Source organism: Macrotis lagotis, chromosome 8 (assembly GCF_037893015.1).
Source record: "Macrotis lagotis isolate mMagLag1 chromosome 8, bilby.v1.9.chrom.fasta, whole genome shotgun sequence".
In the NCBI taxonomy this organism is placed as follows: domain Eukaryota; kingdom Metazoa; phylum Chordata; class Mammalia; order Peramelemorphia; family Peramelidae; genus Macrotis; species Macrotis lagotis.
In genome coordinates, this window is record NC_133665.1 from 99466958 (window position 1) to 99478359 (window position 11402).

At 40.1% G+C, this 11402-nt stretch overlaps 1 protein-coding gene across 1 annotated transcript; it reads right to left on the bottom strand.

The window, feature by feature from the left end:
* Positions 1–303: 303 nt before the first annotated feature.
* Positions 304–8773, bottom strand: LOC141494905 (uncharacterized). Its single transcript, XM_074196034.1, has 5 exons — positions 8541–8773; positions 7076–7171; positions 3802–3885; positions 2328–2429; positions 304–832 (listed from the first exon to the last, which is right to left on the bottom strand). Exons 1-5 carry the CDS (start codon positions 8724–8726, stop codon positions 608–610), a joined length of 693 nt encoding a protein of 230 aa, XP_074052135.1. The 5' UTR covers positions 8727–8773; the 3' UTR covers positions 304–607.
* Positions 8774–11402: the final 2629 nt, after the last annotated feature.

The following is an 11402-nucleotide window of genomic DNA, read 5'->3' on the forward strand; positions in this document are numbered from 1 at the left end:
CAGTTTCCTCAACTGTAAAATGGGTATAATAAAAGTCCTTACCTCCCTGTAAGGATAAAATGAAATAACATTTGGAAAGTGCTTATCCCAGCATAGCATAACATATCACCTCCTCATAGATAGTGCTTTATTCATTCCCTTCTCCTTCCCTATTTTTTCTTTCCCCTCTTTCTTCCCCTGCCCCCTTCCTTCCCTCCTTCCTTTCCTTCCCATGCCACTTTAGGAAAATTGATTTTCTGTATGGTTAGGATAGATTGGACTCAGGAAGATAAAGGAGACAAGAAGACCAGGTAAGAACTTGTTAGAATGTTATTGGAATCACAAAGCCTTTATAAGACAATTCTTGTCTGCCTGGGAAGCTGCAGTAAAGGGCTAATAGCTCCTGCCCTTGGACCCTCCATAGACTAATCTTTTGTCTTGATTCTTGAATATCTTATTGTATTTCTTCCCTATTTCTATATTTTCTTCTCCTCCTAGATCTGTGGGTTCAAATCTTGGAAGTCAATGAAGATTGAAACAGGAATCTAATGGGTAGCTTACTTAAATTAAATTTAAACTAAAAACCAGGCAGAGGGAAGTCAGGTCCAGTTTGAGGTCAAGGCTGTGGTCAGGGTAAATCAGGGTCAGGTTGGGGTCTGGGGAAATCGGGGCCAGGCTGAGGACTAGGGAAGGGTCCAGGCCCAGGCCGGAAGGGTCTTCCTCGTCTTCCCCCTCTGCCACGGCCACCACGCCCACGCCTACCACGGCCTCGGCCACCATGGCCATGGCCATTGCCACCAAAACCATGGACTGGGGATAGCTCAGCATCTGACACTTCCTGGGTTTCAGCATCCTGTGGGAGAAAGAAATATTCATATAGTAGTTAAGTCTTCATGAAGGTAGAAGGTCTCCCAGGTATGGACTAGGTCTTGGAGACCTTGTTGGAATTCTTGAGTAGTATCAGAGCATGATTGGGACCAGGCCTCATATACTGGATATCCAGGGCTCTCCTTACTCATACTCCTTAGGTAAGTTGCCTATCTTAAGAAGGTAAAATTTCAAGAAGTCTTACCCCTCAAAAACTTCCTTCCCTTAAAAATTCCTCCTGATCTTAAAGTTCTTAGGGGGGCATATTCTTCACTCTCAGGTTAGCAGAATCTCAGGTTAGCAATGCCAATGAGAGGGAAAGGAAACCAAAACCATAGTGAGCATATTGAAGGATGAGATCAGCTACTTTGATGAGAGCAGAGTTTTATAAGCTTGTAGAATGAATGAGAGGGTTAGAGGAAGGAGTGAGAATCTGGGTCTTGGACTCAAGGGAAGGATCCTAGAAAGAAGTGAAAATGTTAAAGTTTCAAGGGAAGTTTCAACATGGCAGTCCATAGCCAGGAAGGACCCAAAGAGAGCACCTGAGGTAGAGCAATCAGTCTTAGGATAGTCAAGAGGAGAGGAGGAGAAAGGGTCCAACCATCAGGAAGAAATACTCTGGTCAGCCAAGAATGAGTGGAAGCCTTCACTATCTTCAACTAAACAAGGAATTTCAACACCTATTCTATACAAGAAGGTCCTAGATGACTTTCTTTTTTTTTTAAGGCAATGGGGTTAAGTGACCAAGGTCACACAGCTAGGTGATTAAGTGTCTGAGGCTGGATTTGAACTCAGGTACTCCTGTCCCCAGGGCAGGTATCAGCTGTCCCTAGATGGCTTTCTTTACTCCCCAGATAGAGACCTAATCAGAGGACTCTGGATGGAAATTCCCAGAGGAATAGGAGAATGAGTTCAGGATTGGGGCTTTTTGTGGACTTATCTGTCTTTTTTTTGGTCTCACCTTCCCTTGAAAGGGTAGGCCTGGCCTCAACTGAGCAAAGACAGAACAGGGAAACACTTATGAGATGGGATTTCAAAAGGTGTCATCTTCTAAGGAAATTCTTTTCCTTCTGCTCACCAGATTATTCTCTTTTCCAACCCTAAATTTTTTTGTTGTAGTGAAAATCTATTATATAGTATTTTAGTGTTGGAAGGGACCAAAGAAATGACTGACAGCACCAGGAATGGGGAGTTCATTGCTTCTTGAAGTGATCTCTTGATACCTTTTTGAGCTACTGTTCCTGACTTTTTTCTCTTTTCCTGATGCGTAAAGCTGCTTTTGGGATCTTCAACCCATTGGTCAGAATGGGGTCCAGGGAAATTGGGGTCAGGTCAAGGGCTGAGACATTGAGACCAGGCAGAGAGTCAGGGAAGAAGAATTCAGGCCCTGGCTAAGGCCAAGAAAAGATCAAAGCAGAGATCAAGGCCTTGGGCTCATGTATAGGATTGAATGGAAAGATATCTCAGAGTTCTCTCTCTACCTCATGTCGTCTTTGCCTTCTTCCTCCTCTGTTGTTGCCACGGCCACTGCTCTCACTGCCTTGGCCTGGTGATATCTCAGCATTTGACACTTCTTCATTGAACTGTAGGAGAAAGAAGTGCACAAACAGTGGTTAAGTCTTCTTGAAGTCAGAGGGCCATCCAGGTTTGCAAGTATGTAGGGCTAATGGGATGTTTTAGAGACCTTATTGGAATTCCTAAGCATTATCAGCATATAACTGGGCTCAGGTCTAGTATCCTAAATATCCAGGGCTCTCTTTCCTCATAAGCAGAACAGGGAAGTTGCCTGGACCTAGGAGGTATAATTTCAGGAAGGTTTCCTCCCAAAATATGCCCCCTTAGAAATATTTCTCCTGATCTTAGAGGTATTGGGGTCCTTTCAGGGGGCACATTCCTGACACTCCAACAGGAACTCAGCTTGGCAATACCAATGACAGGAAGAGGAAACAAAAATCACTATGAGCAGATTGAAGACTGAAAGCAGACTCTTTGCTGAGAGTAGAATTTTTATGTGCTTCTTGAATGACTGCGAGAGTTAGGGGAAGGTATCAGCATTTGGGGTGTGATGCCAAAGGAGTAGATTGAGTTTCTAATCCAAGTTCTTCAAGGGAAGCACAGCATGGAAACCCATAGCCAGGAGGGACCTTAGGAAATCATTTGAGACAGAACAACCAACCTTAGGATAGAGAAAAGAAGAAAGGTTGTAGTAATCAGGAAGAAGTCTCTGGTGAGCTTAGGACAAGTAGAAGTCTTCAGCACCTATTCTTTACCAGCTAGGTCCTTGATGACTTCCTTTTTTCCCCAGAAAGGAATTCTCAGAGGAATAAGCAGATGAGTTTGGGGGTGGGACTTTTTGTGAACTTACCTGTTTTGGTTTTTTTTTTTTTGTTCTCACCTTCCCTTGAGGGAGAAGACTTGGCCTTAAGTAAAGGTGGGACTGACAGAACAGGCAAATATTTATGAGATAGGATTTCAAAAGATCCTCCACCTAACAGATTTCTTCCCTTCTGTTCAAAAAGGCCAGATTATTCCCCCTCCCCCTCTGTTTTTTTTTCCTGTAGTGAAAATTCATTCCACAGAATCTCAGGGTTGGAAGGGACCAGAGAAGTATCCTACAGCTCCAGGGGTGGGGATCTCACTACTTCCTGAAGTCTCCCTCTCTGCTTTTTGAGACCACTGTTTCTGGTGTCTAAAGCTGGTTCTTGGAATCTTTAACTTTATAGTTTCTATTTCTGACTTCTAGTATGAAGCAAAAGAAACTTAATCTTTTTTTCCTATGTGGTAGAATTTCAGGGAGTCATGGGAACATAGCCTAGGAACTTAAAACTGCACACTCTTCCCTAAGACTCCTTCCTGACCTCATGGGAAAGGGAGTTCCTTGGGAAAAAGGCTAAGGTCAAGTTCAGAACCACACTCCTCCTTCATATCTAAAAGCATCTGGTTTAAAAAACTCACCAATAAACCCTCTAAGTCACAAAGGGGTCCAAACACCACGCTACCATTGTAGAAGGGAATTTTTCCTCTGCAGAATTTCCCCCTCTATAAGGACAAAGAAAAAAAAAAGGTGTTACTTGAGGCAATAGGGTCTCTGCTCCCTCAGGAGCCAGATGCCCCTGAGTTTTTCCATCTGGTCTGCTGGGGCATTTCCTTAGGCTGAACAGCTGTTTGGGTTATAGAATTTATTTGGATCAACACCTTGGAAGACTTATATGAATTGATCTGAAGGAAGATAAGCAGAAAAAAAGGGAAAAATATATACCAGGACCTCAATATTGGAAAATAAAAGCTAAGTAATTCTAATGACCAAACTTGGTCAGACACAAGACTCCACTACAAGTGGAGAATAAAGAATGTGGAGTGAGGCTCAGACTGCCATACTTAAATGAATTGCTTAATTTTGCTAACTGTGAAAAACCTCCCTTTTTTCTTTCTCTCTTTTAAAGGATTGAGCTCTAGGTAGAGGATTGGGATGAAAAATATTGGGAAACAAAGGGATGTAAAAACAAAAGAGATCAATTACAATTTTTAAAAGAAAAATAACAAATGATAACAAAATTTCCTCTGATTCACCAAGGGTGACATGAAGCCATCTTGAGGGACTCTTGACTTTCAGGTATAGCTATGTTTCCCAAGCTATGCTAGGGAGCTGGGCTGGTGGGTGGAAATAGGATGCTAAGAATGACCTTTTTTTGTTCACCAGGATTGAGCACTGATACCTCACCAATTATCAACCTGATCTTCCCTTGGCTTGCAACTAAACTGAGGCTTTTGATTTCCCTTTATTAGTCCTTCATATATAAAGGTAGGTAGGTGGAGCTAGGATACACAGCTAGGTGACAAACAATCCTTTATAAGAGAGAAGGAAAAAGGGGAAGTTTTCAGAATTAGCAAAACTAACAGCAGATAAAGTGTTAGACCTGGGTCAAGATCTGAATTTGGGGTAGTTAGGTGGTGCAATGGATAGAGAACTGGCCCTGGAGTCAGGAGGACCTGAGTTCAAATCAGACCTCAGACACTATTTACTTAGTTGTGTGCATCCTTGGACAAGTCACATAACCCCATTGTCTTGCCAAAACAAACCTCTCTCCACACACACACACACACACACACACACACACACACACACACACACACGGTGGGGGGGAAGATCTGAATTCAATTCCAGTCCCATTCTCTAATGAGCTATATGATCCTGGACCATTCACTAGCCATTTAACCTCCAATTTTCTCAAAATGAGAATAAAAAGACCACCTTCCTCCCAGGGTTGTTGTGAAGATAAAATGATGTAATATTTGAATAGTAGTGTGTAAATCTTAAAGTATCACAACTTTGGGACATAGTACAAATATTAGTTCCTCATTTTACAGGTGAAGAACAAGAGTGATTTGTTCAAGGTCCTCAGCTGGGACATTAAGGGACTCAGAGTTGGAAAGACCTTAGAGATCCTGCCCTTACCCACTTCTGTAATCTTGGCCAAGTGACTTCTATCTAGGTTTTCAATTTCCCATCTCTACATTGGGACATTGGGATTAGATTACCTCTAGGGTCCTTTCCATTGCTAGGCTTCTATCATTCCTTTCCTTTCTCCTCATTTTTTATAGATAGTGAAACAGAAGAGACTAAAAAGTTGGAAGTGACAGAGGCAAGATTCAAATTTCCAACCTCAGACTTCCAGCCCTGTGTTCTTCTTTCCATTGCCTTTTAGGCTGGTTTCTCTATTACAAGAGTCCCAAAAGTTTCTCAAAGGGAATCTGAGTTAACAAGTAGACTGATTAGCTTCTAAGAACCTGCTTGGAAGTGGGAGAGTTTTCCAGGGTCCAGGGAAATCCCCAGGGAATAATATTGGCAATCCCAGGAGTCTCTTCATTCCATAGTATTTTCGTTACTATAAATAAGGAGAATTTTAAGTTCCCCTTATTCATTCTGTTTCACTCCCCATATTCTCCATATGTCATCTGGTGGATGTGAATTCAGAAAGTGGGATCATGTACAAGGAGAGCTGCCTCTCAGTAGAAAAATGAAAAATGAAAAACAAAACGAAATAAAACCTTCTTACTATAACTTTCTGGTTCTGATTGGCCTCCCATCCAGACAAGAAAGGCTCAGCTTCCTTTATGTCTTCATTAAAATCTCACCTTCTATAGGAAGCCTTCCCTAACTCCTTTTAAATCCTGGACTTTGCTTCTTTGTGTATATTTGCTGGCACATAGTTTCCTCTATCAATTATAAGCAGGACAGGTACTGGTTAGCTGGTTTTTGGTTTTTTGTTCTTTCACCTCTAAACATCAAATACCTGACCCTTAGTAAGAACTTAACAAATGTTGATTGAATGATTGAAGCTGAATACTTCCTGGTAATTAATTTACTCATTATAATCTGACTTCTTGTAGTTCTTATATTTATGTTCTGAATTATTATATTTAGTTGTTATATTCTGAGTTATTCTCATATTCTTAATTAGATTTTTAACTCTTGTGACTGCTCTCTCTTTGTACAATGGACCAAACCAACCAAACAAATAACACGTTAGTCCATTGCAGAGTCCAGTGAAGAGTCTTTGATGTGGAGACAGAAGACCCTGTGGAATTCAACCCCTACTTGTGATATTTATCAGCTTTGAGTCAGTTAATTCTCCTCTGGGACCCTCAGTTTACTCAACTTTACAATGCAAAGAATTTTTTTTAATAGAATTCTATTCTCATCACTCTCCTCATAGGTTTCTTGTGAACAACTGATAAATGATTGCAAATTATGGATATTATTGTTATGGCCTGCTGGGCTTCTCACCATAAAATGGATAATAAACAGAATCTAGATACAAGATTGCCCCCTGGCTCTGGGGCCTGGCATTCTCATTTTCAAACTATATTTTAATGAGTTCTTTTCAAGCTTCTATGAGCTAGAAATCTGACGTGGAAGGCAAGGTTGACCTTTCTTTTCCTCTGTACCCTTCAAAATCTACTCATTTTGGAAAATGGGACATGAAAAGGCAGGATCAGATCCTATCATTAATCAGCACAATTGGTACTAACCTGACTGCCCGAAATTATTCCTTTCCCTTCCTTTCCCAAAGTAGAAGGATTAGCAGACTACCTTGATCTCTGCATAAGCCTACATGGATGATCAGGCTTGACTTTAGCAGCCTCTTTGCAAGGCTGGGTTAAAACTTGCTCCTGAATCATTTTTACTTGGAGTTGGGGTATCCCAGACACAATAAGGAGTACTTACTGGAGGTACTTTGACTTCACACTGGTTAGGGTTCTGGTTTGATGATTTAAGGCACTTGGTTTCCTGAATGATTAATCTTAGGATCCGACTGTCATCCTGGAAGGGAGAGAGTTGAAGGAAGGATCAAGAGTAGGGCTGAAAGGAGTGAGGATGATTCTGTACATTGGAGCATAGGCAGTCTATTTAGGATGCAGATCTAAATACTCCTTTTTTGCTCTTTCCCAGTTTCCAAGATCCAGTATTTGTATTATAGATTTTAAAGTAAAGAAGACCTGGATTTGAAACCCAGCTTTTCCACATGATTCTTTTGTGACCTTGTACCCACTGTTTAGGCTTCTTCCCTCTTCCATCAAAACCATTCACTCTAACAGTCCCCTTTTAGAATTTAAGAAAATCCCTCAATTCCTCCTCTCCAATGGGACAACAGGTACAACTGAGTCAATATGTGACCTAGATTTGTTTTAGCAGGAGCTCTCTGGAGACCCTACCTCTACCAAGAAGGGTGATTCTAATGGAACAGGGAACTTTTTTTTTTTTACATGACTTGTAGGCAGCCATTTACTCTGCTAATGGACAGGACCTGCCCCTGTGGGCAGTGGATAGTTCAGGAATATTCTACCTTTACCCAGCATTTATTAAACTCTTTTGTTTTCTGAAGCTAGAATGAGCTCTTTGGGGCTCTGGGCACTCTATCTTACCTTGCACAGTGATCCCCATTCTCTTTTTTTGGACAGATCCTGTACCTTGTCACCCACCATTACCTCTGAAAAATAGATTCCCTGCCTCATTCCCCAGTCCAGCCCCTTTTGTGAACTCATGTTTCCCCTCTCCTTCAAAACACAAAGAAATTCAGGAAAACATAAAGGGTTTTTTTTTGCTGAAAAAAATGAGAAAACCAGGAGAACAACAAATACAATTCTAATAATTTCAATTGGTTATAACCCCAAATGAAGCATAATATTATATAATAGTTATGACCACTCTTGGTCTTGGAGAAGGGATGAAAAAATACATTTCTCTCCTTTTACTGGAGAGGTAGAAGCACAGAACTTTGCATGTACTAGCAGACAGGTCTGCCAGCAATTGGTTTTGATGAAGACCCAGGGTGGAGAGAGATGAAGGGAATATTTTTGGAAATTGCTCTCATATAAAAAACAAAGATATAAATAAAACTTTAAAAATGCAATTACAGCTTAAGACTTGCTTCTCCCAGGAGACTTTTGTAGGGAAGAACAGATCTGACTTATTCTCCCAGACCTGGGAGGAAAACTGCAGCTCTTTCAATGACCAGAACTAATCCCAATTGAACCTCCTTCAAGGATACCCTTAGGAATGACTTTAAAAGCCTAGGAATGGAGCTTAAACCTCCCTTCAGGTCTGCATAGAGGTATGCACCTTTGACTTGGCATCTATCACTCAAAATTCTGTGCTTGGGAAGATGGAGACAAATGGGAAGGGGACTCACCATGTCATTGTAAGCTGTGGCTTCAACAACCTTGAAAATGTGCTTATTGTCACTCTTTTGATTGTAGCGATCCAGTAATATGGCCGTAGCATCATCATCCCTCAATCTCTTCCCTTGCTGAGCTGAAAATGTTGCAATGGTCATGGCCATACAAAGTAGCAGAAGGCTTCTCCTCAGAGTCCCCATCTTTTCTTACCTTGACTTCTGTTTCAGGTCTGTCTCTCTTTTGACAATGTTTTTTTAAAGACTCTGAAGGGCTTGTGGGGGCAGGTCAGATATTTAATCTGTGGCTCTCTTTCTCCATAACACATTGCCTAATCCCTTAGCAATGAGGAAGGAGATACCTTTTGCAAAAAAAAACCGCAGTGATACAAGCCTTTTCACCTGGATGGGGTCACAGGGGCTGCTGAGAGATTGAGACAGGAGCAGTGAAGCTTATTTATCATCTTTGACTGGGAGGTGAGCAAAAACCTTAAAGTCTGTGGAGATAATCCTGTGCTTCAGAGTCCCCAAACAAATTACTCCGCCATTTTAGGATCCACAAGGTTCCTAGAACCAAGAGACCAGCTGCCTTATGGGGATCCAACTGGTTAAGTGAGAATGTAAGCTGATGAAATATCACCTCAGAGGAACTAATTCACCTTGAGGGTGATTTTTAAGATTCTTGATTCTCTTCTTCTCCCAAAGACATTCAGTACTCTGACTTTTCTTTATTCACATAATTGAAGGCAGGGACAGGATTGGTACCATATGGTGAAAAAGAATTGAATATAAAGTTGGGAAATCCATGTGAGTTCTTTTCCTGGTTCTATTAATATCTATCTGTGCCACCCTGGATATTCTCTTCCTCTCTCTCTAGGCACCCTTCTTGGTCCAATGGAGATAAGCTTCTACATTGGTACCCATGTTTTGTTTTTGAACCCATTCCAAAAAGATCAAAAAATATGTTGTGAACCTTCAGGTTTCTCCTATTCTTTTAGATTTATTAATTAATTGTTTATAATAATTGCAATGATATTTTTTGCCCCTTAAAACTCCAAAAGCTTTTGCACAAATAAAAACCACTGTAACCAAGATCAAAAGAAATGTAGTAAACTGGGAAACAATCTTTACAGCTAATGTTTCTGACAAAGTACTCATTTCTAAAATATACAGAGAACTGAGTCATATTTTTAAAAAAAAGCCATTCCCCAGTTGACAAAGATATGCAAAGGCAATTTACAGATGAGGAGATCCAAGCAATCCATAGTCGTATGAAAAATTGCTTTAAATCATTACTTATTAGAGAAATGTAAATTAAAGCTTCTCCAAGGTACCACCTCACACCTCTCAGACTGGCCAATATGATCAGAAAGGATAATGATCATTGTTGGAAGGGTTGTGGGAAATCTGGGACACTATTACATTGTTGGTGGAGCTGTGAACTCGTCCAGTCTTTCTGGAGAGAAATTTGGAACTATTCCCAAAGGATGACGAAAATGTACATACCCTTTGATCCAGCAATACCACTACTACCCTTTGATCCAGCAATACCACTACCAGGTCTATACCCTGAAGAGATGATGAAAAAGGGTAAAAACATCACTTGTACAAAAATATTCATAGCAGCCCTGTTTGTGGTGGCAAAGAACTAGAAATCAAGTAAATGTCCTTCATTTGGGGAATGGCTTAGCAAACTGTGGTTTATATATGTCATGGAACACTATTGTTCTATTAGAAACCAGGAGGGAATGGAATTCAGGGTAGCCTGGAGGGATTTGCATGTACTGATGCTAAGTGAGATGAGCAGAACCAGAAAAACACTGTACACCCTAACAGCATCATGAGGGTGATGATCAGCCTTGATGGACACACTTATTTCATCAGTGCAACAATCAGGGACAATTTTGGGCTGTCTGCAATGGAGAATACCATCTGTTTCCAGAGAAAGAACCATGGAGTTTGAACAAAGTTCAAGGAGTATTCCCTTTAATTTAGGAAAAAAACCCTGATATCTTATTGTCTGATTTTATCTCTTATACATTATGTTTCTTCCTTAAGGATATGATTTCTCTCTCATCACACTCAATTTGGATCAATGTACAACATGGAAACAATGTGAAGACTGACAAATTGCTTTCTGTGGGGGGGCTGGGGGGAAGGAAATAAGATTGGGGGAAAATTGTGAAACTCAAAATAAATAAAATATTTAATTAAGGAAAAATAAAAGAAATGAGTGCTTTATCAGAAATATTAGTTGTGAAAATTGTTTCCCAGTTTTCTGCATTCCTTCTAATCCTTCTGCCTAGGTTTTGTTTGTGCAAAAATTTTGTAATTTATTGTAGTAAAAATAATTTATTTTGAAATTTTAATGTTCTCTATCTCTTTTTTGGTCATAAACGTTTCCTCTCTCCTTAGATCCAACAGATAGACTATTTTTTTTGTTCTCTTAAGTGGCCTATGGTATCACCCTTTATGTCTAAATCCTCAATTTTTCAAAAAAATTAACTATTTTGAGTTGCCTCAACTGTAAAATAAGGACCCTGGAGAAGGAAATGGCAAACCTCTCTAGTATCTTTGCCAAGAAAACCCCATAAGAAATGATGTCTTTTAAAGAGTCAGACACAACTAATTAACAACAACAAGATGTAAGCTCTCCTAGCTTTTGAAATTTGATAATTCTACCTAACATGAAGTTTTTAATTGCTTTTTTATTCCATATTTAATAATAGACATAAATCAACATTGTGTGTTTTCAAATCTTGCATGTCCATCTTAAAAAAATCAGCAGACTCATCCTCATATCTTTCATGTTTTGACTGTAAATGATGAGACAAAGTTTCAAGCTCCCATTTCTAGGAACTTCTCCACAAATTATATATA

Excerpts from the sequence above, each read along its gene's own strand:
- LOC141494905 (XM_074196034.1), bottom strand. The coding sequence starts at position 8,726 with ATGGGGACTCTGAGGAGAAGCCTTCTGCTACTTTGTATGGCCATGACC. Across the intron at positions 7,172-8,540 it reads CCACAGCTTACAATGACATG|GATGACAGTCGGATCCTAAG; the intron begins GTGAGTCCCCTT and ends TCTCCCTTCCAG. Across the intron at positions 3,886-7,075 it reads GTGAAGTCAAAGTACCTCCA|AGGGGGAAATTCTGCAGAGG; the intron begins GTAAGTACTCCT and ends TTGTCCTTATAG.